At 38.4% G+C, this 27,116-nt stretch overlaps 9 protein-coding genes and 1 non-coding gene across 10 annotated transcripts; 2 read left to right on the forward strand and 8 right to left on the reverse strand.

The window, feature by feature from the left end:
* Positions 1–706: 706 nt before the first annotated feature.
* VCUG_02117 (uncharacterized protein) lies at positions 707–2,389 on the reverse strand (the record flags this gene model as incomplete). The annotated part of the gene is made up of 1 exon (XM_008076939.1): positions 707–2,389. The coding sequence occupies one exon, from the start codon at positions 2,387–2,389 to the stop codon at positions 707–709; it is 1,683 nt and encodes a 560-aa protein (XP_008075130.1).
* Positions 2,390–6,490: 4,101 nt separating this feature from the next.
* VCUG_02118 (TATA-box-binding protein) lies at positions 6,491–7,212 on the reverse strand. Its single transcript, XM_008076940.1, has one exon. It carries the CDS (start codon positions 7,122–7,124, stop codon positions 6,519–6,521), a length of 606 nt encoding a protein of 201 aa, XP_008075131.1. The 5' UTR covers positions 7,125–7,212; the 3' UTR covers positions 6,491–6,518.
* Positions 7,213–8,571: 1,359 nt separating this feature from the next.
* On the reverse strand, positions 8,572–11,941 carry VCUG_02119 (uncharacterized protein; the record flags this gene model as incomplete). The annotated part of the gene is made up of 1 exon (XM_008076941.1): positions 8,572–11,941. The coding sequence occupies one exon, from the start codon at positions 11,939–11,941 to the stop codon at positions 8,858–8,860; it is 3,084 nt and encodes a 1,027-aa protein (XP_008075132.1). The 3' UTR covers positions 8,572–8,857.
* A 748-nt stretch (positions 11,942–12,689) lies between these two features.
* VCUG_02120 (uncharacterized protein) lies at positions 12,690–14,061 on the reverse strand (the record flags this gene model as incomplete). Its single annotated transcript, XM_008076942.1, has 1 exon — positions 12,690–14,061. The coding sequence occupies one exon, from the start codon at positions 14,059–14,061 to the stop codon at positions 12,742–12,744; it is 1,320 nt and encodes a 439-aa protein (XP_008075133.1). The 3' UTR covers positions 12,690–12,741.
* Positions 14,062–15,189: 1,128 nt separating this feature from the next.
* VCUG_02121 (uncharacterized protein) lies at positions 15,190–17,664 on the reverse strand. The gene has a single exon (XM_008076943.1). The coding sequence runs from the start codon at positions 17,291–17,293 to the stop codon at positions 15,236–15,238; it is 2,058 nt and encodes a 685-aa protein (XP_008075134.1). The 5' UTR covers positions 17,294–17,664; the 3' UTR covers positions 15,190–15,235.
* A 1,558-nt stretch (positions 17,665–19,222) lies between these two features.
* On the forward strand, positions 19,223–20,536 carry VCUG_02122 (uncharacterized protein). The gene has a single exon (XM_008076944.1). It carries the CDS (start codon positions 19,233–19,235, stop codon positions 20,517–20,519), a length of 1,287 nt encoding a protein of 428 aa, XP_008075135.1. The 5' UTR covers positions 19,223–19,232; the 3' UTR covers positions 20,520–20,536.
* Positions 20,537–20,965: 429 nt separating this feature from the next.
* On the reverse strand, positions 20,966–22,559 carry VCUG_02123 (uncharacterized protein). The gene has a single exon (XM_008076945.1). It carries the CDS (start codon positions 22,453–22,455, stop codon positions 21,373–21,375), a length of 1,083 nt encoding a protein of 360 aa, XP_008075136.1. The 5' UTR covers positions 22,456–22,559; the 3' UTR covers positions 20,966–21,372.
* An 840-nt stretch (positions 22,560–23,399) lies between these two features.
* Positions 23,400–23,920, reverse strand: VCUG_02124 (uncharacterized protein; the record flags this gene model as incomplete). The annotated part of the gene is made up of 1 exon (XM_008076946.1): positions 23,400–23,920. The coding sequence occupies one exon, from the start codon at positions 23,918–23,920 to the stop codon at positions 23,591–23,593; it is 330 nt and encodes a 109-aa protein (XP_008075137.1). The 3' UTR covers positions 23,400–23,590.
* An 819-nt stretch (positions 23,921–24,739) lies between these two features.
* Positions 24,740–24,812, forward strand: VCUG_02820. The gene has a single exon. It is a non-coding gene; the product is annotated as a tRNA-Met (tRNA).
* A 228-nt stretch (positions 24,813–25,040) lies between these two features.
* On the reverse strand, positions 25,041–25,256 carry VCUG_02125 (uncharacterized protein; the record flags this gene model as incomplete). The annotated part of the gene is made up of 1 exon (XM_008076947.1): positions 25,041–25,256. The coding sequence occupies one exon, from the start codon at positions 25,254–25,256 to the stop codon at positions 25,041–25,043; it is 216 nt and encodes a 71-aa protein (XP_008075138.1).
* Positions 25,257–27,116: the final 1,860 nt, after the last annotated feature.

The following is a 27,116-nucleotide window of genomic DNA, read 5'->3' on the forward strand; positions in this document are numbered from 1 at the left end:
ATGCACAATATTTCTTAAATACGCTTGTTTTTCTCGTCATACTCGTACGTGAGACCTTTATTGTTTTAACTGGCTGTGCTATTTCTCTTTATAAAACAGAAGAATGTTAGAATACCTATTAAATGCAGTTTCTAATTTTGAATACCTTATATTGCGCTGTTCCAGCTATTTTCATTTATTTTAGATCCTTTAGTAGGGCTAAAGAATTACTTTTCTGCTGATATAACCACACCATTTTCGTGTCTTTCACCAAGAATAGCATAGAGCGTCTTCTAAAAAAATTAAATAACAACCATCAGCTCTTTATCTGGCGTAAAAATGCAAAATGAATTTTTTTGTTTTTTTCTAAGGGTCAAATAATTTATTTCCCTGAATTGACCGATCAACCTTTGAGTTGCCTTTTTATTCATACCGATATTGAATAACGTATTGCTCCACACAACTACATTTGTTATACCCGATATGATATCCTTGATTGCTACGATAAAATTCGTTGACAACCACTATCTCCCATGTTGCACGATTACCTACGATCCTCACAACTTCCTTCACGCGATGCTCCTTCACACAAAACCGATCCCTTTTTGTTCATTCTGATTAGAAAACCTGCATCGTATAGAGCTATTCCTCGATAAACCAGTACAAAACAAACCACTAAGTAAAACACCTATGAACCGTATTTATTAACATAAAATTGTCTCTTCGATTAAAAGGATATTTCCCATATTTTGCATTCTCCTGTCTGTGACATGCTGATGATTACCGTTCTGCCAAACAAATTGCACACCTCCAAGGCAGTAATTGTTCCTGCATGCTTTTCATTAGTAATGAGGGAGTTAAACGAATGCCAGTATATCTGTCGATACACACCTACAAAAACATTGTTCTCATCAAGAACAGCAAGGCTGTTCATACGGTTTACGACGGAAATTGCATTCAGTCTTTTCAGATCCCTACTGAATATTACTACCGTGTCCCGGTGTAGAAGTGCGAACAAATCGTTATAATGAACAATCAACAAAGCAGGTTCATTGGAAAGATCTCTTATACTTTCTCTTTTCCCATAGTCATACACATGCACTCTTTCACGGGTGTTAACGATGAAAAGATCGTCTTTGTAGTAAACGAGCTGCTTAACACCCTCGTCCATCATCACGCGTTCTTTCAATGCACCGCAAAGATCAAACTTACAAAATTCCCCATCTAAATCTACCGTGTACACCCAGTCCTTGGTGAGCGCACTCGTAAATGCTACATTCCGTGGCAACACAATACACACGTTGCTTATATTGCCATCATCAGACGCCTTAAACACCTTTATCTCCTTTTCACGCGCATTTGTGCACAGAACAACATTCTCACCCGTTTCACTCCTTTCGGTATTCTGCTCATTCATTGGCTTGTGTTCAAAGGAATGATCGTCGTCCAAAACGAGAACATTCATTTCGACCACCTGTTTGCCATGTGGCTCAAAACTGCCTACTATTTTCATGTTTAATAGATTTATAATTTGAATGGTGCGGTCACTCAGCGCCACAAAAAGCAAATTGTTAGTGCTTGCCGAGCAGCATATTTTCTGGTCGAAAAAGAAGCTGTTAATCTCCTTCAAATTATTCTGGTACACCTTTTTAGTTTCTTTTATATCCTCAAACTTTGGGTCTGGTGCACTTTGTCTTCGAGTTTCTAGATTTAGGTTAATAAGCGAACTGTAACCGTAATTGTTTCCAGGGGTCGGGGGATTGTCTCGCATTGCCTCCCTAGGATCGTATTTCAAGTCCGGACGCGCAGGGTCCCTGAATGCAGGATCCCGTATGTCGGTGCGCATGCCATCCCTCATTTCTCCATTCCTCATTTCCGCTCGTGCATCGCCCTGCCTCATATCACGTTCACCGAATGCGCTCATTCTACGATAGTCTTCGTATTCCCTTCTGAAATCATCAGAAACGTAATCACTCCTCTGTGGGCGTCTATCGTTGAAACGTGGTGGCATCGAATAACGTATCTCCTGTTCACGCCCATATCTTGGCTGTCTCCTCATCATCGGCTGCATCCTCATTTTATCGTTATCAAATCCCTTGTCCTTTGTCACGTTATAGTATCGCATTTTCTCATTCTCGAGCCTGAGCATTATTGCCTCTATACGTGCCAAATTCTCAAAATCGCTTGTTGATCCGCTCCTAACCATGCAAATTTCGTTGAACATTCTAAACCACTCCAAGAGCACGCTGTTGCTTGTAGTATCAGCATACTCTGCAATGCTAGCCTCATTTTTGAATGTCATTGCGGTCTGAGGGAAGTTATTTTTTGTGAGATACTCGTGTATAAGAACATTAAGGAGCGATTGCGGTGTTGAGGTCTGTATGTTTGGTTGGTTCGGATAATCACTCATTTTTAGGAAGGACTTGTTTTATTCGTGGGTTTTTTATTTTTTTTGGAATATGGAATTGAAAATTAATTGCAATCGTTGGATGACCAGGTGAATATTAGTCAAGGGCACCAAGAAGCATGTTGGGATATGGCCTATTTGAATAGATGACACAGAAAAAGTAAACAAATTCCAATAATGCGGCCAGTTCCAGCATTTGGCCTGTGTCCTGATGAATGGCCGCATGAATATTAATACGTGAGCCCGATCGATTTTGAATGAGAAATACATGCATGATTGCAGACGCATGCAAGTGAGCGCACTTATATCAGAGGTGCATTTCTGCCGTAAGCACTGGCTCAGTCACAGATAACAAAAAGCGTTTTCATATTTCTTTCACGCTAACGCGTGTTTGTAATAAATTAAGATGCTTAGAACCAACTACTAATACGCTATGCATATTGTTTTTATATTTATATCACCTGTTTATGGTGTCCGGTACTTCGATAGCCACTCCAAATAGCATGATTGTGTGTCTATGCAGGACGACAATACATAAGTAGGAATTTGGTAAATATGTTCTGGAACATAAGGAACTTGCATTAAAAATAAAATAGATTTGCATAAACATCTTTAATTAACAAAATACAGACCTGTGCCATATCCTGTACAGCACTATGCATATTTAGACCATTGTAATACGTCACAATTAATAAGTATGTCAAATTAAAAATTGTAAATTAAATAAAACCAGCATAATGTGCAAAAATAGAAAACTCGATGAATGATGAGATTTAAGCATTTGAAAGATATGACATGTGGAGAGCACACCACATAACTACGAGATGAAAAAATATGGTACGCTCAGAAATGCTGGTGATGTACTAATCGAGAACTGCTAAGAAATGGAATGTGGCGTATTTATGGAAATTTGTGAGTTCTACCTTTTAATGCTATTAATTTATGACAGGCTGATTTACTGCTGATAAAATGGAACAAGCACGAATACTAAATGCTCTGGAATTAGTGCATACACTCCGTTATTATGACATATTTTGGTCTACCGTACCTATTAGCAGTGTTTTACGCATGGAGTACTGCGTAGCACACTGGTAAATCAGGAGCAAGAATGCCGTGATGAACGAATTTGCCTGTAATTACGCAGGAAAACATAAAATATTGAGGAAAAATTGGTTTGAGCACGGTATGCAGCCGTATTTCGTCTTCCTGGTGTACTTATATGGAAGTTTTTATAAACAAAAACATAATTGCACTCTTTTGGCGTGTTTTAATTAAACAGGTACATCACGTAGGTTTGATCAATGAATTATGAAAGTTGTGAAAAAAATTGAGCACTCAGCACATCTTTACACTTTACAGAGCCACAAGAGTTTTAGATAACGCTTAGTATGCTTGGTACCGACGGATTAGCATTTTATTGAATTAAAAAATATTGCGTTGATCTTAAGAAAGTGTCAAGAATGACAGAAAGATTAGCAATTGAAAGCAAACTCTACATGTGTAGAATAAGTGGCATGATTAGCACGTGTAATGTTCTAGCGTGCAAAGAATGTTGCTTATTTGGGCAACGGCCATTAGTTTCCGAAATGGTTGGCATGCTGTAATAGGTGACCTGATCATGAGTAAAATGAATTGCTTAGTGTTCTATCTTTTACGAGTGCTGTCTGTTCACCTCATGGCATATGAGACAGAATTAAATGAACATAATTGCTATCTACGTTCCAGGTTCAAAGTATGGTGTATTTAATTATCTGTAGACCTATCATAGAAGTGTAACACATACTGGTGTTTTATACTAAACCAATATTTAATTTTATAGCTATGTATATGTCATGGGCACCTGTGCTGACAAAAAAAGAAATACCTGCGTTAACGGTAGTTTTAAGGAAGTGGCATCGTTACCGTTGAAGATACAGCTGTTAGACGAAGGTATGTAAATAAATGTGCGTGCTGTCTAAGAAGGGGAGTTTGGTTATTGCTAACACGGAGGTATTGTAATTTTAGGAGCGGTATTTTGAGTAATTCAGGGCACACAAATACACCGGTTGGCGTTGCCAGGGTATCACATCATATCATTGTCGTACTTGCTGAAATGTTTTACTATGCTGTCAAAATGCTCTTGAATCGAAACGAAAACCTGCTTGGTGTTTCTTTCACACTACGATATCTGTACAGGAAGCGTGTCCTTTATATCCACGCTTATGATAATTCGTTTACATGGTTAAACATTCCGAACAAGAGCCGTAATGATGCAGTAATTGCACCTAGTACGTATAAAAATGAGTGTTACCGTACTAAAATAAAGTAGGACAGTGTTTTGCATTATTTTCTATTCGAGTTGTGGTAGAAGTAAGCGTGATAATTGCATCTGTAATAGAAATATGATATCAATAGAAAGAAAAGATGTGCAGGTCCACAATTATTATATTATACGTAACTTTGACATTCGTAGTGTGCAGACTTGTGTTTTTGTTACTAAAAGTACGCTTACAATCCGAGTTTTGCAGAAAATAACAAGACCGGTTGAGAAAGGTTGGTCAGTGTTTATGACGGTCATAAACCGTTCTGCTAACGAATAATTGTTAATTTTAGTGACAGGCCGTTTTGTTGTATCAATAATTGTTGTTGACTGTTTTCTTGGTGCTTTAATAAATTTAATTCAAAAGCTGCTGATTGAATGGTACAATAACGAAGAGATCGAATTAATTGCCCATGGTTAAGCACAAAAATTTGTAATACCTGCATTTAGTTCGTAATATTTGTTCACAAAAATTGAGCAGCTAAAAATCGATTTAGTGCTGGGCAGGCTTGGCACTAAAATTGATATTTACATGTCATATGGCAGCGTACCGTTCAACGATTTTGCACTTCTTTGGATAGCACTTGTGGCTTGCCTGCTGCTGCGAACTGTTCATTAACCGGCTTTGTACGTATTGCACCACAACTCTCATTCTTTGATCAAGCAGGATCATAGAACATACTCAAACAGTGTATATGCCCATATTTTGTACCGTCCCTTTATCTCAGTCCCAGTGTTACATCTCTTTATTCTCCTGCACGTTCAAATCAGCATCGCATTGCTACCGCTCATTTCATACGATTCAAAGCTGTTCCACCACCAGCAACTTACCATCTTTACCGAATGACCAAATCGTTCCCATTTCATAGGTCATAGGTGTTCATCAGTATCATAGCTACGTGCCAGTTCTATCCAATCCATCACTAAAACACAATGTAATAGCAGTAAGCAATACACAAAGCGATTCGTTGTATCATCAACACATCTTTTATTCGCATGTTTTTCGTTCCATCATTACTAAATCACGTTTTTGCAGTTTCAATACTTAAAAATCTACTGAAACGAGATAGACTCATGATTCGAGCATATGTAAAAATCATTAGAAAAGGAGGAATAAGGAGAAGACTATAAATGCTTGAGGTAGGGTGTTAGTGCCGTAATAACGAATTTTATACGCGAAGGTATCGAGAGATAGGATAAGTGTTGGTGTAGGTAATACACAATACGAACAAGAGAACATTGTAAGATAAAGGTTGGTGCGAACAAGGCAAACAAAACGAACTGTGCAAAAATGAAGAAAAAATCTTTGGTCCGCTTAGAGCACGCTTTTTGAGAGATATGAAGAATAATTGTGATCAAAATTACAAAAAGTAGCAGTGCTGTTAATAATAGCTTTATTAACAGCACTTTGCACTCCTATTCTATCAAATATACTTCGTAACCTACTCATGTCGTAACCTTAAACCTATTTTGTATGGTCAACCGATAAAACTGTATGAAAACACGCGGATATGCCCGAAAGAGCGCTGTTACGGAGATTAGAACATTCTGTCCCGCTAAATATGTGGGACAGAGTATGATATAAATGGAGAGGATCACATGTGAACGGCGAGGATGTACGGTTGAGATATATAGAGAATTGGGTAGACCAGACGTGATTGACCGGCACAGATCATGAAATGGTGTAAGAGTAGTGCAACGAACAAAACGCAAACATCCCGTAAACGGCACGTGTGTTCAAATAGCAGGACGTAAAATACGGTATATCCACAAAGAAAGAACATGTAGCAACCTAAAATAGTATTCATTTATTAATGCTGCCATAAAATTACACTATGTCTTGCGATACTTGGTAAGTACAGGATAAATGTTCTCAAATGCTTGGTATATCTCGTCCCTTACCTTTGCACCGGTCAGCACAATCTTTCCAGATACAAAAATGAGGAGAACAATTTTCGGGTTCACCATTCTATAAATGAGACCGGGAAAAAGCTCCGGCTCATACGAACAGAAGTTCGAGTGTGCGTAGGCAAGTCCTTCCAGTCTGATATTGAACTTAGTATCGCAGCTGCTAACGATGTTCTGTATCTTAAAATCTGAGAACTGCGTGTTAAAGCCTAGCTTGTGTATAATGCGCGCGTACTTCTTCGCTGCTATGCGCGATGCCTGCTCGCTCTTCGCCCCCGTTATCACCATCTTGCCAGATGCGAAGATCAGCGCCGTAGTCTTCGGGTCCCTTATACGCATGATGACAGCTGCAAACCTCTTAGGGTTATACTCTGCATTTCTTGCGCGCAGCGCTATCACCTTCAATTCCAATCTACACTCTAAGTTCACAGTTGCAACCACGTTCTGCAAAGTAGGCGTTATACGTGTCTTTTTGTTCTGTTCTTGTGCCGAATCTGCGTTAAAATCGTAACTAAGATTGGGTGCGTCCATTTGATGTGTCTCTCGCTTTTTTCTATTTTTGTTTTAAGGGGTGGCAATTTTTTAAGAAAACACCCGCGGTGAAATCAACGAATTGGAAAGAAGAATTCCTTGCAATACGTGATTGTGTTTTGGAATGTGCCAATAAAGGAGATTAGAGAGAATTAGCACTGCGAAACAGAAAAGATGGTACATAATGCGGTAACAAGCAGGTGTGCACGATGTGATAGGCGATGAATTTAATGTACGACAGGTAATACCTGTTCATGGCGTGGTGAGCAACAACTTTTGCGCATGGCAAGTGATAACCCCGCTAGCACGTGGTAATAAAATAACATGCACGGTAACCATCCATCGATACACAATCGTAATAAAAGGCAACCATCACAGATTCATTTCAGAGTGCACATCACAGTTCTAACATTTATACCAAGGTATTACATCCTTTATCACTTCCATACACGTTTGCACAGCGCACTATTCGTTTCTTTCCATATGTCCGTACTTTTTCAAAAACTGGATGGAATTCACTCCCCAGGATTTGCTATTTGTCCTCTCATCGTTCTTTTCCACCACCGTTCTGATCTTTTCGATCAACTCGTCGATGAACTCGGCCTCGTCTTTCGCCATGAGGATTAAAATTATTACCACATTTATTCATAGGGGCACATCACGAGAACGCCTCGGTCATGAGATGATGTTGCCAGAACATTCCCCTATTTATAGCACCGTATGCGTTCTGAAACGAAATGGTTTGTAAATTTGCGTGAACTAATCGCTGCGGACCAATGATAATTGCTGTGATTGTTTGGTTGGAAGTAAGAAGTGATTGTTGATCCTGCTTAACACAGATGGCTAATTTGTAGTCTTCAGAAAATAAAATCCAGCCAAAGATCAACTAATTAATTTTGTTTTTGCATTTTTCTTTCCGATATCCATTTGCAACGAATACTCCCGCTGCATTATTGTATCCCTGTCTTGTACCACAGCAGTCTTAAGATAATTCGTCTGTGGTTAGAATTGTGCCCGTTTGTCGTAAAAAGAATTAAATTACATATGTTCGGTTTATAACAGCTTTTAAGTGCTGGTATTCATGCCGATCATAGCAGTGCGACGTGCCTTTAAATGATAAACGAACTCATTTTAAGTTTGAGCCGTAGCAAGCACGAACGATATAACCTTTTTAACACGATAATACGGTAAGATAATTCTCGTTCCTGCAATAATAGAAAAAGATAAGAAGTGCATTCATTATTTACGAGTGTTTCGTACCGGTGCTAATCATCCTGCTGGATGAGTGAGCTTTAAGGTTGTAAGGATCATTTTTTGATTATGATTTATTGACAAAAGAGAAGTACAGCAGAATACCACCACGTTACACGCATCCAAAAGAACGCAAAAAAATACATCCGTATGGCTAAGAGCGGTTACAACAAAAATAATACGAAATACACGTTTTGTCACTGAACGTCATTTATTTACCTCCATATACAATAACACTCAGGAAAACACACTTTTACAGTTCGTACGTACTTTAGATTAAACTCATTGCGCACACTTTTAGGATGAGCCGTCCTGGTTGCACAATAAATCTAAATTAAACTTTTTAGCGATTTCGCTCTAAGCGTGCGATAAAACACTACATAAGCGTTATTAAACACCTTATTGCTGTCGAATACGTGGTTGAGATAAATAGTTAATCATTTTTTGATCAATTCTCGTAATACTAAATGATCGTTGAAGATCTACGTGTTACTATTGCTTGCACCATCATCAGCTGTTTCGATTCTCAAACGTATAAAATGCTCCTTTAGTACTTCAATCATTGACAGACTGAATGTGTTTGCGATGTTGAAACGTTCCTTAAGGCACTCTAGGTCTGTGGCGGTGCATTTTTTTGCACTCAAGCCGTTTCCAAGTATGTAAAATTCTTTTGAATTAATGAGAAAGAGGTGTTCTAAGCGATAGTGTTCCGGTTGAATATCGCCATCTCTTCTCAAACAGGTTCCCATAATGTAACACCAATCATACTCATCGGTATTGCTGCCCTGCAGATAGTCAACGAAACGATACGACTGCACATCTACGCCATTTCTGCGAAATAATGAGTACGCGTTGTTATCAGCAAAAACCACGATGCCTTTTCCACCAAGCTTTACCAAATAGTGCTGGTATAACATCAACGGCGAGCAATAATCGGCAATGTTATTGTCAATAATAATCAATTCTCGTTTATATGCACCTATGCACCAACTTGCCTGTTCATTCGTCCATTCTTGTTCCGTGCACGGTGCTTTCTTTCGTTTATCTGCTTTGCTCTCCGTTAACCGATCCTTTTTTTGCGTTTTATTGTCAGTTGTTGACCCAATGTTCCAATAAAAACTACTGTTTGGTCCAAATCTAACAATTTTGCTCTCCTTGCTTCCATCATTTCCGATAAAGCACACCAAAAATACGCCGTGCAAAGCAAGAAAATCAAGATCCTTGGTCTTTACCCTCCGATAGCATATCAGGATGCTGTCCAATGGATCTGATACGAACAAATGGTACTCTTTGGAAAAAGCACTATTTCTAAAAATAGACTTGTCAATCTTTGCGCTTTCAAATCCTTGATGCTCGCTCTCCGTACTCCTGCTATCTTCCTTTCTCCTGTTCACGTTATTTTCTATCATCAAAATAAGCAGTAACAGCAGCTTTGAGCCACGAACTGTGCCCTTCTCGTTGCTTAGATGCAAAAGTGCCCTTAGATGCCTCAAAATTACACGAATCGTGTCGTTGATTCTTTTATGTTTTAGGATGCAGTATTGAATGTATTTTCCTATCATTGTATCTGTAGGAAACAGATCCTGGCAGGTATACGATCCCTTTATTTGCAGTTCATTTAGAATCAAAAAGATTTCCTCCTCAGTTCTGAAATTGCGCATCTGTTCGAAGTAACGTAGTGCTGTCTTGTAGTTGATCGTGAAGATAACGGCGATTCGTGCTACTATGCTCAGTACCGGTGTGCCATTATGAAGAAATATCAGCTTTTGTTCCATGAGATTGTGTATTACATCGTAGAACATGTGATATGTTTTGTTATACGAGTGATTTATGTTGTTATTCATCGATTTCTCAATTTTTGTACTTTGCTTCGAAGCTGTGGGCGTATCACAACTAAAAATACCGCTTGTTTGTCCATGAATGTGCACTCGTTCGTAAACTGCCACTGCGTCCGCTGTCCCGTCGTGTTGCTCGTACGGTTCTGTTTTACGATCGCTGCATCGATGTGCAGCATCATTCTTATCCGCAAGATAGATCTCCATCTCTGCATTTCGTTGTTGATTCTTTTCAGTAATTTGCTCCTGCGCATTTCTTGCAACATTACCAGCTCTCTCCAGACAATACAGCGTGCACTCAAATGCCTGTTCGGTTCGCAGGAACAAATTGGTAAGGTAAATATCCTCAATATCCTTAATTTGTGATTTGATTGGTTTTAAATTGCAAATCAGATCCAGTCGGTCCACATTATCTGTAATAAGAAATGCTCTGGCTACATTTTCCGGTTTATGGTACTTTTCGCGGCCTGCTCTCCCCATCATCTGCACAATATCGTAATCGGTGAAATCATCGAATATTATCACATTATCGGCGGGCAGATTCACGCCCCATGCGAGTGTTGATGTGCTAAAAAGGACAGTTTTACCACCACTTTCCAAAAAACTATTCTCTGCGCTCAGTCTTTTGGACCTAGAGAGCCCGGCATGGTGATATAAACATTTAAAAGCACTGTTGCCACTAAACATTTTATAACAGTCTTCAACTTCTGCTCGTCGTCTGATGAACACAATTGTATTTCCCTCCTGCTCATTTAACAATTTGTTCAGCACCTGCGTGACGTGTTTGGCACGTGCAACTCGTACATCTTCATGATTTTGTACTTTGATCAAATTTATTTCAAGCGGAATACTACGGTACGAGCCATCAAAGTGGATTGCTTTGGCCTTTAAAAATACAGAAATGTCTTTTAAATTCGGTATGGTTGCTGACATTCCCAGTATCCTGCACTTTCCCACCATTCGGCTGATCATCGTTTCTAGAACAGCACCTCTGTCGGAGTTTAAAACGTGTATTTCATCAATTATCAGCAGATCAACAGACAACACATGTTTTCTAAGAATGCTATCGAACTTCTCCGGTGTGGTGACTATCAAATTGCTTTCGACCAACTCTTTGTGAGTCAGTGAATCATCAGATGTCACAATACTTATGTTTATGAACCCTGAGAGTTTTTCTGCAAGAAATGAGAAGATCTGCGAACACAGCACTTTCAGAGGTGAGAGGTACACGATGCGTATCGTCTTAGAGATACGCACGAATGTACTTTTCAGACCAGTTTCTTGCGTAGCTGGCTGTTCGCTCGCCGTGTTCTCGTTTTCATTAGTAATCTCGTAGCCAAGTGTTCGTAAAATAAAGAACAATGCCATAATTGTTTTACCGGTTCCCGTTGGCGAGTTGATCAAAACATTGCTCTTGACATTGACCAAATCCAAAACTGCAGCTTGGCACACGTTCAGTTCAAAACTACACCCGAGAATTCTTTTTAACAGTTTGTTCCGGACTTTCAGTTTAAAACTGTTGCTCTTTCCTGCATTCAACGTAATTCGCTGGTATAAATCGGTCTCTTCACAGTTCAATTTCGCAAAAATGTTCCTGTACACCGCATAATTATCCTTTAGCTGCTGTGTCAAATACAAAGGTAAATTCTGTGGAATCTCCGAGCTTTCGATGTACGCGTTGATCTGCTCTTGGGAAAGCAGCCTAATTAAGTGGAGCAAATTGAATTCCATGCAAGTGCAGGGTGCCACTTTTCACGATTTTACACAGTTGCGGATTAAAAGCATTTTGTGCCTTTCCTAAGCACCTACATTGCAATGAAGACATGTCTTAGTGGTTGTGAATGATGATCATGTTAGTCTGCGGTTCTCATACTATGCTATGCTGTACAGTGCCACAGCAGATGGAGCGGTGTGATTCAGGAACAATGAACGCATCAAATCGTAGATTGGAATAAAAATTTTTTGGTTGGTGCGCTCTGAATGGCGGAAATACCTGATCCAGTACTTACGTGTCACTTGGTAGTTTATACGGGTAGGTATCGCAGCGAAGTATTTTCTTGGATGTGTAGACCGTAGTTCACAGTAGGTGCATCATTACATACTATGCCAGTGAGACATTCAAAACGAATGAATAATACCACATCTGAAACATTTCTTCTTGAGGTAAGACTAAAACGGTTCAGCCAAGTGTGACAGCTTATCAAAAATATTTAAACAGTTCTAACTGCCATCGGTAAAATTACAGTCCTCTCATGTCAACATTGAATAAAATATCCTTCTTAGGTAACAATTATAAAGGTACAAATCAACATTGATTAGTTGCTAGCACGTACTCTCTTCGTAAATATATTTTTAAAGGTATATTTAATACCGCTTTATGCACAAACTCTCTTTGAAAGTGAGCATTCACCACATAGTTCATGGCAAATATATCTTTTTCGTGACATAAGCACCTACAACATCACAAATAATAAATAAATGTACCTTTACTGAAAAACAGTAAAACCTCAACACACACTTCAATCACCTCTTCATTTGCTGTATGGTATGTAAAATTGATCTTTGAATTTGTTTTCAATTTTTTTTGCCTTGCTTTCTTTCTTATAGGTATCAATCGTGTTCCGCAGAGCTGCTTTCAAATCGCATCTATGATCTTCGCCGATTGCCGCCCTGGTATGGAACAGGGGATGTACTTCCAACTGCTGTATATCCACATTTTTCGTATTCACGGTGTGCCTAATCATCCCTTTCATCTTCTCATAGCTCTTTTCTGCACACTCATTGATGTCCTTGGTCCTCACCCGACCAACCGAGAACAAGTCTGAGTTGACAAATTTAAGCTCAAAGAACGTAAAAAAGTTCACAACCGTGCCGCCCCTTTCTATGCGCCCTTTTCTGTGTACGAGGCCTTCCTCATCCGCTATATCGTAGTTCACAATACACGCAGCATTCATATTCAATCCCCTCGATGCGACATCTGTAACAACCAGTATCCTTAGCTGTTTGTGCTTAAAATCTAAGCAGTTCTCCTCTCTGAACTGGCTGTCCAGATCACCGTGTATTCCGTCGATTTGGTTCTTGAACTTATCGTGCTGCTTGAAATAGGACACAATCTCCTCCACACGAACACGTGAAGATGCAAAAACGAGTATTGAATTGAAATTGTCGAGCAGCACTTCAAGAGCACCGATTTTCTCCTCCCTCCTCATGTACAAATTGATTTCATTTCTTTCTATTTTCTCTTGCACATTTACCATCTCTAAGTTCAAAAAATCGTTGTACTTGTTGTTGAACGTTGCACTTGTGCAGATTAGCTGATAATTTCGCACCTCGTCAATAGCAAAGCCCTCACGAAGCAAAAGATCGACCTCGTCAAGAATGAGGAGATCAAAGTTCTTGACAAGCTTAAATCGACCGGCCGTTGTTACCACAACATCGGGATTACCCTCTAACTTTCTTACATCCTTTTCTTCAGGAAATGCCGACGATAAATTAACGATTCTAATCGTATTTTTTGCAATTTGTTTGAGAATCGTGTACATCTGCTCGACCAGCTCCTTCGTGGGGAGAACTATCACAGCCTTCAACCTCTTGCCCTTTTCTTTGTGGTATCTTATTGCTAGTCCCAACGAATAGCCATAGCTCTTTCCTGATCCAGTGTTCGAAAGAAAGATAGCGGATTTTCTGTTGAGAATTGCGTTGATGATCTCTTTCTGCACCTTGGTCGGTCTTTTAAACGGGATATATATTTGATGCATCTTGTGTGCCAAGGCGTAAAAGCTCAGTTCTCTCTTTTCTTTTGGTTTAAGTTGCTTTTTCGGCAACGGCGCGTATTTTAGAAGCGAGGACATTCTTCGAGGGTGGCGCAAAAATTTTGAGCCATACCAAGTTTGCAGTTGCGATTTGTTCATCACCTACGGGCAGCATTAAAAATTTCGTTGAGTTGCTTCTACCAGCCTGTGCATTCCCTTGTTACACAAAAATATCATTTTGCTTGATAGCACTGTGCATCTTAGTGAAGAGCTGTACAACATGTGGCATTGATCCTCATAAATTTTTAAAGATTGTTTCATATTGTTTGGTGGTTGATATGTTCTGTTGATACTGTGTATTCTTGTCTTTCATTTCATCTTATCATGAACTCGATCACCTGTTCACCACAGCACAGTGACAATATCTGTATATCGAATGCAAGAACAGAAAAATTCCGGGAGAGCGGAAACAACAGTGAGAATAAGTCAGCTGCTGTTTTGGAACTGTTCATTAGTAGGCATTATGATACTCTTTAATCTTGAAACGCATCCTCAGACGGGCTTAGATTTTTAAAACGTTAAGCTCACGGCACGAATTGTAAAAAAACATATACAGAAGATGCATAACATTTATCATCGTGTAGAGAGCAAATGACATCCGCAATTTCACAAATAATGTGCTAGGACACCTCTGAACACTCGTGACATCCCCATAAAAAACGCAGCAGTTCCAATGTCAGCAATACCTCGTTGAAATTGCGTTAAAACCTGCATCAATCAAAATGTCGCGCTATTATGATCACTGTTACAATCAGTATCCCAGACTGAAACGTATAACTTATCACAAAACGACATCTAACCACAATCTTTAGTTCTCTATGTTTGATCGCTATCAACAATAATTGCTTGTAACAGAACGAGTTATCAACAGCATTTATTTGTAACTATCAGTTTGATGCAAACCTAGAGATTGTTAGCGAGACATCTGTCCATGTCAAGTGATTGCTTTAACGGGAGCTTCGTGAACTATTTTGTCAATAAAACATGAGACTTAACAATTCATAAACTCAATCCGTGTTCTTCTGCCTTATAATAAGGCTTTATGCCATGTAAATCCCAGTGTTATCTATTTTAACCGCATACCGCATGCTTTGATGTGTCCATAACAGAGTCAAATATGAGCACGAGACCCAAAATTTTTTAATGTTAATTTTATTAATTAAACAGGCACAAAGTTACGTAGCTCTATAAAATGCTCCGCAAACACGAACCATTAGGCATCCTTATTGTCCTTAAACACGGTCTTCAACACCACACCTTCTTGCGTAATTAAACAGTTCGCGTTGTTAACCATGACAGGCATGCACTTAATCATCTTGGGTTTTGCCTTGGCGTATACGGTATTAAAAACAACTTTCTTGCCACGCTCGCTATCATTATCTGCACTCTTGGTGATTGTTACCGTTTCCAACTTCGTTACTGTGATAAAATTTGTCTTTTTCTCGGCTGATGTCGTGGTATGTCTTCGCTTTCCCTGTTTTTCTTTGATGATCAAATCCTTTGAAATCTTTTCAAGGATTCCACCGAACAGCGGCATGAGTTTCTTACTAAGCTCATCATCTGTTGAAATACTTTTAACCTCTTCTTTTGGCTTGGCTGTTTCAATCGGAACATCCTGTTCTGTGGCGGTTTTGGCCTTTTCCTGTTCGCTTATTGTTTCCGTTTTTATAGCAGGCGGGATTGTCATAGTGACCGTTTCGACAGCTTCCTTGCTTTCAACATATTCAGTCACAATCTTTTTACCTCCATCTTTACTCGTGGATGCTTTAGTTTGGGAGCTAGATGGCTGTTCATCAGTTTTAGAAACCGTTTCTTTCGGTGGTTTTGTCAAATCGCTTGTCTTTGTATCAGATTCTTTTTTATCACTTTGATCTGGTGTAATGGTTACCTCTTTTGCCTTTGTAATCGTCATTGTCATGTACTTGTCCTTTGTGACGGTCCTAGTCACCGTATTATTAACGGTAGTTACTTTGTACCTGGTTAGAGGTTTTTCCTTTTCAACTGTCTTGAGTAGTTCTCTGTACAAAGTAATGGGAATTTCATTTGTAACGGTGCTTGTCTTGTACCTTAACAGCGTGATATATTTTTCTCTACTTCCCTCCGTGGTCTTATTCTTCTTACCATCCTTAGTATTCGTCTTAGAATGTTTCTTTTTGTCCTTCGAATGCCCTTTTCCATCCTGTTCGTCTGACTGATCCTCATCAGAACCATCTTCGTCTGTTTCATCGCCGTGGCAATCCTCCTCATTCTTTCGTTTGCACTTTTTTGACTTAGAACAGCCTTCTCCTTCACATCTCTTGCACGAATTATCATCGTTTCTTCCGAATTTACACAACTTTTCTTTCTGTTCTATTATTTTCTTTATCTGTTCAATGTTTATGTACGGAATGCTTGTTGTTGGCGGCACAGGAGGTGGCGTGGTTTGTGTTGAACTAGATTGCGAGGACTGAGTTGGCGTGGTGGTCTGATCGGTGGTTTTCTTATCATCTGGTGGCTGTACGGTTGCAGGAACCGTGACAGTTTTCGTTTTCTCACCGTCCGTTTCGCTTTCCCCCTTTGTCACTGTTACAGTCTTTGTTTTACTCCCCTTTGTCTGCGCATCCTTAGAACATTCCGACTTCGTCTCCGAACTACAATCCGATGTTTTACTGCTCTCTCCGTCAGATGTTTTTTCACAATCCTTGGTTGACGTTTTATCAACTGTTTTTGTCACCTCCTTGGTTATTGTCTTGGTCTTATTTTTGGACTTCGTCTTCGAATCTGTTTTTCTCTCTTCTGTTGTTGTGTCATCATCCGTTTGTGTTATGACCACGGTTTTGGTTATTACACTAGGTGTCACTCCCGTCAGCGTTGTAGTATCGTTCGTGCTTGAGGTGGTTATTGTCAATGTTTGGATGACGATTTTGCCGGGTGGTTCGGTGCCAGGAGTTATGGTTTGGACATTTGTACTGTATTGCATGCTGGGCATACATACTGAGAAGTTCTGCAGATTAAACCCGTTTTCACAATAATTTGAAGAAGATCCGGTGGAATTAACGGCTATCCGCGGCGGTTCCTTGTATACTACTATCAGACAGTTCTTCGTGTTGCATTCTGGATCCTTCTGTATCGGCATGTTGAAGCTCTTTAAATAATTATCATAGTATGTGTTGGGCACGTATATCGAGCTTTGGCAATGTTTGGGATCAATGTTGTAGAGTCTGCATCGATCAAGAAGGTTTAGTGCCCGATATACGCTGAATATTGATAAGAAAAGAAGTGAGCGCTTCATTTGGTGCGTAGAGTTTTGGCGCTATTGGTTAATAATTAGATGTTGAAACAAATTGTTTTGAACGTGATTAACATGTTTTTGTTGAGTAAAGTGATACTCTGGCATGTTTGGTATTCCTCCATTGTTCCTTGCTATCACTCTCGTTCTTGCTGTCACTTGCATTCTGCTGGTGGTGTTAAACTATTATCTGATCAAGTTGCTCCTGTACTGGTATATCGGTGTGAAATAATGACATGCTCATCAAACGGCTGACATGCAAAGTGCTAACACGTGCCGTGTATTCACCCTTCGAAATGTATGTCATCCTCTGTAAGTAATAAATACCTATTTGGTCAGTGTTCTACACCATTTTTGTAGATTTTTGATACAGCTGCTGGGTTACAAATCGTTGGATAAATAGCACGCTTTATTCTCTGAGTCATTCATGGTCCACCTAATTACGTTACAGCAGCTTTACCGTGGGATGCAGAAAGAGCAGAAGAACTAAATCACATGTTTTTGGAAAGCAATACGGTAAAATATTGTGCCAGGAGAAAAGATGAAACACGCACTACGAAAACATGAAACATCACCGAGACAATTTTCAACATAGAAAAGCATTCTATGAAACGTGATCAATATTTCTGTATTCAGTGCTAGTTGAATGAAATTTTTCAGCGTTCTTCGCTCAAAAATAGCCAACCTGATCTTTCATATGGTAATTTACCTGGTTGTTAATCCTAAATTACTACCACCCCATTTCAACATTGAATGAAACATTTCCTTTAACCAACATTTATGCAATACTCTCTGCAATAAAGCAGTTTTGACATGTTTGAAGTGCCTTAACTTTCTCACTTAGTTAAGTTACATAGATAAATTCATGAAAACTCTCCGATTACCAAAATTAAAGAACAGATAAATAGCATATATATTTTCGCACTTACCTTGTTCGTTGACCGATACTATCCTTTAGCTCAAATAAAACTACCAAATGAAAACGGACACCGATATCATGGCATAAGATCGAAGAGGAGTAAAATTTAGCGAATATATTGCAAAATAGTACATCTGAAATGCATTATAAAATGTTCTGTTGTAAACTATCTGTTAAAAACGCCTTGAAAAGAAGAATAAGGCCAATGTACGTTCATATAATCGACTATTTGCTCATTGGTACTCAGCTCACAACTGGATTGAAGTCAGATTTCGTGGTTCGTATATTTTTCTGGTGAAAACCTCGAATGTTTATTACGATATTTTGGTGTATTCACATTACCGTATTTTTTAACTGATAGTAAGCGGTTGTTGCTACAGCATCGGAGACTCTTATTGTAAATATTTGTTAACATCACCTTTTAATTATTTAGCAATCACATTTGATACAATTTTTCAGCAATCAAGAATATTGGATTGGTTCACTGTATGAAAATGATAGTCGAAGATTTAATGAAGTTATCAACTGTTCATAAAATGCGGTTTGTCGATTTGCAAGGACAGATTGTTATTGCTTGAAGCAATACAAAGGTCTAAATTTCATCTTTTGCAGCTGTAAATGAATCAAACTATTACGATAAACTATATGAATTCGCAAGAATCTCGTTGTATTTGAGTATCACATTGCTCAGATACCGTCTAGTTTAGCATGACTCAGCACCGTATCAAACTCGAATGTATGTGGAAGACGGATGAACCGCTTTATAAACAGAGTTTTTATCGAGATAGCCGTGTTAACTTATAATGTGCGAAAAAAATATCTAACAAAACCATCTGTCCGCTGAAAAGCCACCCTAAACTTCTTAAAAGGATTAAAGCTGCCGTATATATCCGCTATAAGAGACCGATGCGATGATTTATGCCGATGATGTGTACTATCTGACCATTCGAATGTTTAACACAAAACCATGAGTTTTATGATGTCCCAATCTGATTGTTTTAAAAAGCGACTATAAAAAAACAAATGCAAGAGAAGACAATGGACGATTTTTTCCTTGTGGTTTGTTTTGTATCCTTCTTCATTCTGGCTTTTGGCCTTGTATCCAATTTCGTGAAGGAAAAGTTGTTCCTCTCAGAACCTACGGTTTCTATAATTTTTGGTATACTTATAGGGCCATATGTCTTGAACGTACTAAATACGAGCTATGTTGAGTCAAAAATCGTGATGTACCACTTTGCTCGTGTTGTGCTGTGCATACAGGTTATGACAGCCGCGATGTCACTGCCACAAGGATACATCCTAAAACAGGCTAAATCCCTATTTGTACTTGTTATAGTTGTATCTATCGCCAAATATTTCATTACATTCATCATAGTGTACAGTTTTTCACACTACAACGCTGCAGTATCACTTGCTATAGCAGCCTGTCTGACGCCGACCGATCCAATCCTTTCAAGTTCGATCGTAAAGAGCAAATTTGCCGACGAAAATGTACCGGAAAGACTGCGTACACTCCTTTCGGCCGAGAGTGGAATCAACGATGGCGTGGGCCTCTCGCTTCTATTCTTCCCATTGCACATTTTTTATAGTGAAAATGTGTTGGTTGGTTTGAAAAATTATTTCTTGAACGTAATTCTATACCAATGCATGCTTCCAATAGTCCTTGGAATATTCATCGGCTACTTCTCTCGTCGAATGCTGAAGTATTGCTACGGCAACGACTTAGTCGGCATAGAGTCGTTCCTTATATACGGCCTAGCGCTCACTTTTTTCTGTCTTGGACTAATGGAAACGATCAAATCGAGCGAACTGATCTGCATATTTTTTACAGGAGCACTGTTCTCCTGGGATGAATGGTTTGTCCTCGAAACACGAGAGTCTAGGCTGCAGGAGGTGACCGACTCGCTCTTTAGCACCTCGTTCTTTGTTTTCTTTGGGTCACGGATAGACTTTACCCGAATAACCGTGCCGGTGATAGTCTCATCTATTTTAATAATTTGCCTGCGAAGAACATTCCCGTGTTTGCTGCTTTTTAAGTTCATACCGCAGATAAGAACGAAAAGAGAAGCACTGTTCGTGGGATGGTTTGGACCGATCGGTGTCGCAGCATTGTACTATGCACTACTGATAGATAGGATATTAGACACATTAACGATAGATTTTGTATCTGTGGTCGTGCTTTTCAGTGTCATTATCCATGGATTGACCGTTCCGCTCTTCAAATTGAGCTCAGTCAAGAAGGAGAGTAGGTTTTTGGGGCTTATAGCACCTACTCGTGTCTATGATGCCACTAATCCGCCACAATACTAAATAAAAATGATCATGAAACTGAAATTTTACTATATTCGTGCTCTGAACGAAAATTCCTTTCCGATAACCAAGAGCTATAAAGCAAATCACCAATATACTAGAGACATATAGGGATTGTTCACTAGAGAATGGTATAAATAGGGATGCAATGAGATATTTGTAAATGAACTTACCGAATAAAGATATCTATCAAGGTACAAAAATGTCTGGCCTGTTATTAAGGTGTGTGGAAATCCGATATTATAAGCTAAGCATATCTCCTAACAACATAGCGGATACTGATCGTAAGAGACTGCTTATGTTCCGAATGTTAGAACTGGGGAGTAGCTGGTTTGATATAAATCTAGGACAATACAGGAGATCGACTTGATGACACAGCCCAAGATTATTTTACTATGAGAACAGTGTAAACCGTTACAGAAGATAAATAAAAATGTTTTTAGATGAATTATACTTCCTTTATTTCACATATAATATGCTCTGGCAGAGTGTTTATCCAGAGATCACTCATGTGGTGAGTCATTCATTCATCAATGGCAGGTTTTTAACCAGTACCAGGAATATCGAAGTTTTCGAAGATAAAAGCACGCGCAAAATTCATCTTAAGGATTGAAAACAATTTACATATTTTAAATGGAAACTCTGGTAAAACTTTAGCACGAAAGAAATAATAAATAGTCATCAAAGACGAATAACAATATTTTAACACTATTACGTCTTCAGAACTGACATAACATACTATAAATCATTATGGTACCATTCAAAACCCGTATTTGTTCTCAAAAGGATTGGTCATAAATATTACCTCACTATGTCAATAATAAATGAATAAGATTCCAGCAACAACAAAAACTCAAGATTTTGCTAAAATATCGTTCAACAGTTGCAATACATTTTCATAGTTCAGATCCTTTACCATCTCTACATAACGATCTTTTTCCTTCTGTATTACAGACGAAATCACATTCGTAGACAGAATCGAAAGCGTAAACAGCGCCGCATAATGAGCATCTTCTGATTTATCCTTGTCCAGCCATACTTTTGAAAGGGTCTTTATTATTCTTGGGCCCAGTGTGTCGTAAGTTATAGAATACTTGTCGTATACGTACTTGATCGTTTCGGCGGCCAATTTCCTAATGTCCATATTTTTGATCCTCTTCCCAATTATACATGTCAGAAGTGAAGGAATTATTTGATGCAAGTATGGGTCGATGAAAATATGCTCATTTTGCAACAATGAATGATAAAAGAGAATGAAGTTGGAAAGTACCTCGCTCTCCATATTTTTAAGGATCTTCTCATTGATATTTTGAATGAGATACGGTATAAGTTGTTGTATGCCGCTCTCCGTTTTCAGGCACTCGATCGCCAGTGTAATTTTTTCGCTGTCCTCTAAAAATGAAAGTATTTTCTCGTAGTACAGCTGCAGTTCCTTGGATATCACATGTTTTGTTGTTTGCTTCAGCTCGCTCTCCTCTGTATAAGTTACCAGCGGATCCTGTTTCAGCGAGGGTTTCTCCATTATTATGGGATTTTGGGGTATTTGCGGCTGCACCCCCTCAATCGCCAGCCAATGTGAGGTAATTTTTGGTTTTAAAGGCATTTTTGGTGGTGGTTGGTTCAGCAAATCTTCGAGGTCGATTTCTTCGTCAGGTACATAAAAAATTGCACTTTTAACGATATCGTTCTTGAAAACTAAATTGTCCTTCGGATCATAACCGAATATTGGATCAACATTGCGTGTTGTCAACGCGTTGTTCACATCATCAATTGACAATTTCGTTCTCTTGGAAAATAGCATGAACTTAGCAGCTTCTTGACACAGCTCTTTCACCCTGTATTCAACATCCTGTGCCAGGATACTTATCGCTTCATCTTCTATTTCAAGTCCTTTGGCCTGTGCATACGCAAGAAATGAATCTTTGTTGAAGAGCATGGGGTAAATTTTTAGTGGGGATTTAAGGCCGCATTACACTACGGTAATTTCTCAGAATAAGAGCGGTAACAATGCACAATTCGGCATGTAAACACGCCAAAACAACATTTATCACATATTTCTGTAGAAAATTCTCTAACAATCAAACGAGAACGACTTAAATTTGTCGGATGCAGAAAATTAATAAGGTAAAGGCCATGAACGTACTGTTGCGAATTACTTTCATGTTAATGTGTTGATAAACAAGTGAATAAAATGCAAGTTACCTATTATGTAATCGGAATAGACCCTAAATATGAAATTTAGATGGCATGAGGTAAAAATAACAGATTGTTTCGATCTGGATCACTTGTTAGAACCATTTGATGTGTTATATTCAATGAAAGTATATTTCTCTAAAAAATCTATAACTACAAAAATACGATGATTAGGTTTTTCTTACACTAGTATTGAACCATAGAATGGTTTCAATATTCTTTTGAATATCTCACTCACGGCATGTTATCTATTTCTTCAAAATGTGATTACACTGTTTTTATACTTACTTCATATACACCAAGCATCCTACCATCCTTTGGTTAATGATCATTCAGAAATATCCAACAACAATCATATTTATTCATTCATATTATTTCCATCATTATTTGATCTCTTCCTGAATAATCTTTCGGTGAATTGCTACAAACCAAACTTGATGACCGTGAAATATTCAATTAAACATGTAAAATATAGCATTCAATGCGTTTATAATACACAAAGTACCATTTAAAAGAGTTCTTCTAACCTATCACACGCGTCGGTCAAAACCCGTGATGTTCCCACATTGTTCCACCGTTCTACGCTTACCCTACACGCCCATCTATCCAGATGTGTAGTAGTAAAACGATATATTTACAGACAATCACGTGATAAAGTACGGTGCTGTGAATCGCTAGTTGATAATCCAACACTGAGCCATAATACAAAAATACTGAAGATTGTGCTCAACAATTGCTGTATGGTAGTGTAATTGCTCCACAGACACCATTTAGATTTAATAATGGAGTTGTTCGCTGAGAAATCACATTTTACGTAGCTACTCATCGCCAAACACTATTTGCGCATGGCCTATAAAATACACATCAAACAATAAATATTACAATTGATCGTCAGTCCTTATAATCATTCTTAGCCTTTTTACTTCATTTTCAATGATTGTTCGAGCTTCATCATATCCATCCATTTCATCGTAGTACTTTAAACCAAGCCATACGAAGTGTTCTATAATGTTGGTTAAATAATTTTTAAACTTCGTTCTATCCACACTAATACAGCATAGCTTTATAAATTCTTCCACTATTTCATCATCCTTTGAATTAAGAGCATTTTGGTATAACTTCTCCAAGTTTTGCGTTGATGATGTAATATAGAACTGTTTTATAAGCGCCTTGTGTTGTAAACGAAACGATTGCACGTGTTCGTCCATTTTGGGGATACAAAAAATTTGTGTAAATGATGAGTGTACCGGGCAAGTATTTTAAGTACCGGTTCCCCACAGCCTAGCATTGCCATTAAACATAAAAGCTCTTCTTTGACAACTTGTTTAAGCCATATTTTATAGCACCAACATTGCTTAGGTAACGAACACGTTTGCAACAAATATTTAAATTTGTTCTGTTTGTATAAATAAAGGACAGTTAAATGCCTTCATAAAACATTCATCCCAATATTGGTCGAAGCAACCAGTGGTTCATGCAACTTGAAACGCATTTCAAAAGTTTGTCAGATTATCACTTCCAGACCAAAACATATAAACAAACTCTTCTGGCGTGCTGTGCACGTACAAATAGCCGTTACTTCACATCCTACAATCCTACAAATTTTAATAACCGTCTTGTTATACATAAAACGCTTCTCTAACCCATGTACTAAACATTATCTTGAAATACTAACATGGCACAAACAGCAGTACATCATTTTTGACTGTCAATATAAGTACTGCGTATCTCATCTGTGTATTTATACTGTCTTTACCAATATAATCCTCTCAAGACATAGGATTTTCAAGCTCCATGTGCAGAAAGAAACATCTATATGATTTACTGCGCCAATTATACTTTGACATGCTAACTATACATGAGCAAATATTCATCTATGATTCTATGAAAAAACCGGTATATTTGTTCACGTTAATTAATCTCTATGAGCGTATTACTAGCAAGATATAAAGTTTTGCTACACCATCAAGCGTATACTTACTAGAAATATCGTTTCGTTTTATGTTCTAGGTAATGCGCAAAACGACAGCATTGTGGCGCAGTGGTTAGCGTGCTGGGCTCATAACCCAGAGGTCAGTGGTTCGAATCCATTCAATGCTAACTTTTTTGTCGCAAATAAAGCTAGAATGGATATGATAATCGTAGCGTGTTTCTACATTTTGAATCATGCTGTCACAACATCTTAATATTTACTAGCTACGCTATCTCATTTGCAAAACGGGTGCATGAATGGATAGTATACAAAAATAGCGCTTTTGAACATAACTAAAACATTAGGTCATTCCTTTCTACTAACTGTTCTATAGTTACAAAATCAATAAATCACTTTCATTTTAGTAGCTCATTGTATACAACATTTCTTGTGTATACTTTACTATTCTCATGCTTTCCTTGGTCTCTATTGTCAGCAACATACACCCTTAGACCTTTTGCATAGCGCACTCTCGACAAAGCTACGTACAACTGACCATGCACAAAGACTGGGCTGTGCAGATAAACACCTACCTTGTCAAATGACTGACCCTGTGACTTGTGGATTGTCATCGCAAACGAAAGAAGAACAAGAAACTGTCTTCTCTTGAGTATGAACGGCAGCTGTGTCTCGCTCGGTGCCATGTCGATCCTTGGTATCACTGCCCTACTACCTCTCCTGGATCCGGTTACAATAGTAGCTATGATGAAGTTTGAGTGAAGTTCATCAACCACCAGACGTGTGCCATTGAGCAGGCCATTGACTGGATCAAGGTTGCGCAATAGCATTATCAACGCACCTCTTTTTAGAACTAACTTGTGCGGTGACATTCCTGAAGGCTGCTGCTTGTTGAGAAACTCTAACGGATAGTTCGCAACAACATCGTTGTCCTCTGTGACAGTAGAGTCTGCACTCGTGTATGTCATTTCGTTGCCAATCATCAAGTCAAGGACTCTGTCATTGATTTTTTTTGCAGCATCGTTATTTGTTGTGAGTATAGTTCTGTTCGTTAGATATCCGCTGTCAGCCATGTTGGCAACATCACCATATATCTCGTTAACGATGTCATCGCACATATCGTCAACATAGTCGTTGAACAGCCCAAGTGCATCATGCGGTCAGTTGAACACACAGATGTATGCGAACAGCTTTCTGATGTGGTCAGATGTCTCTGTCATTGCAGCTTCGCTCAGCACGTTCTTCCATTCACTGTCATCCTGCAGAAGATTTCTTGCCCTTGCTGCTTCCTCGAATGTGCCATATACAACATTGTTGGCACTTCTTAAGTCGTCGAATAACGTTGCACCTCTCACATTGAGCAAGAGCATTCTCAGATAGAATCTCTCCTTTTCCTTTGGATTGACCGCATACAATCTTGTAATGACCTTGCCATCACCTCGCTATCGCAATACCCATCGGCTGTTCTGGTACACATAGTGATATGGAATGTCGGTGTAGAGATATTGTCTGATTATTTTTTACTGCAACTGGTACTATTATTTTGGCCCTATACTTTTTTTAGAACATGCACAATATCGAAGTGCTTTTTTAAGAACTGTACACGGAGCACAGGAACATTTTGCAGACTCTCGTAGGTCCGATCAATAAATAAAGCTTTGCCGCGGTAGACAATCAGCTGATCATCTACAGCACAGACAAAACCACCAGGATTTAACAATTGTGTTTTTTGCACCAAAAACTTTTCAGTCGGTGTATTGTCAGAATCTGGATACATGATGCATTGACTTCTCAACTTATTTATAGTTTTATTTCTTCCAGAAAAATGAGTGTTAGTCGATAATGAGAACATACAAACTGTTCACCAAAACATCTGTTTGATTGTGATGTTATGTTCTGTTACATTGACCAAAAACTCACTTTTACATCCATTTCTTTATATTTAATTCTTTTTCTGGTAAATCATCAAAATATACTGTGAATGCTATCATAATTTGCAACAATGTTGAGGACATCAAACAAAAGTTAAAAGTGCAGATATGTTATTTATTTCATGCATTTTGATTAGACGTGGTGGTGTTCATAAAAACAGCCAACTAAATAATGATAGGGGTTGAATAAATAAAAATAGAATGAAAATATTGTTTGTAAATGATGACTAAGTGCATCTCAGAAAGAATGAGTTGTACAACAACTTTTGAATCTTCATGCAGTGCGAATACCTGAAACAAGCATTTTTTATTTTTCTCGAAGGGTTAAATAATTTACTTTCCAGAACCGAACAATCAGCTTCTGAGTTGTCTTTTTATTCATGCGATGATGATATCATCTAATGTTTGTTCACAATAATAATGAACTGTAATATCAGATGTAAAAACTACTACAAAAACACATGCAATATTTAGACAACACAAATCCATAAATATTATTTAATCTTATGATTCTCATATCTGGGTGTTATTTACTGGCGTATT

Source organism: Vavraia culicis, assembly GCF_000192795.1.
Source record: "Vavraia culicis subsp. floridensis unplaced genomic scaffold supercont1.44, whole genome shotgun sequence".
Lineage (NCBI taxonomy): Eukaryota > Fungi > Microsporidia > Pleistophoridae > Vavraia > Vavraia culicis.

Bases quoted from the DNA above. Each gene is read 5' to 3' on its own strand.
- VCUG_02122 (XM_008076944.1), top strand. From the start codon at position 19,233: ATGCAAGAGAAGACAATGGACGATTTTTTCCTTGTGGTTTGTTTTGTA.
- VCUG_02121 (XM_008076943.1), bottom strand. From the start codon at position 17,293: ATGAAGCGCTCACTTCTTTTCTTATCAATATTCAGCGTATATCGGGCA.
- VCUG_02118 (XM_008076940.1), bottom strand. From the start codon at position 7,124: ATGGACGCACCCAATCTTAGTTACGATTTTAACGCAGATTCGGCACAA.
- VCUG_02123 (XM_008076945.1), bottom strand. From the start codon at position 22,455: ATGCTCTTCAACAAAGATTCATTTCTTGCGTATGCACAGGCCAAAGGA.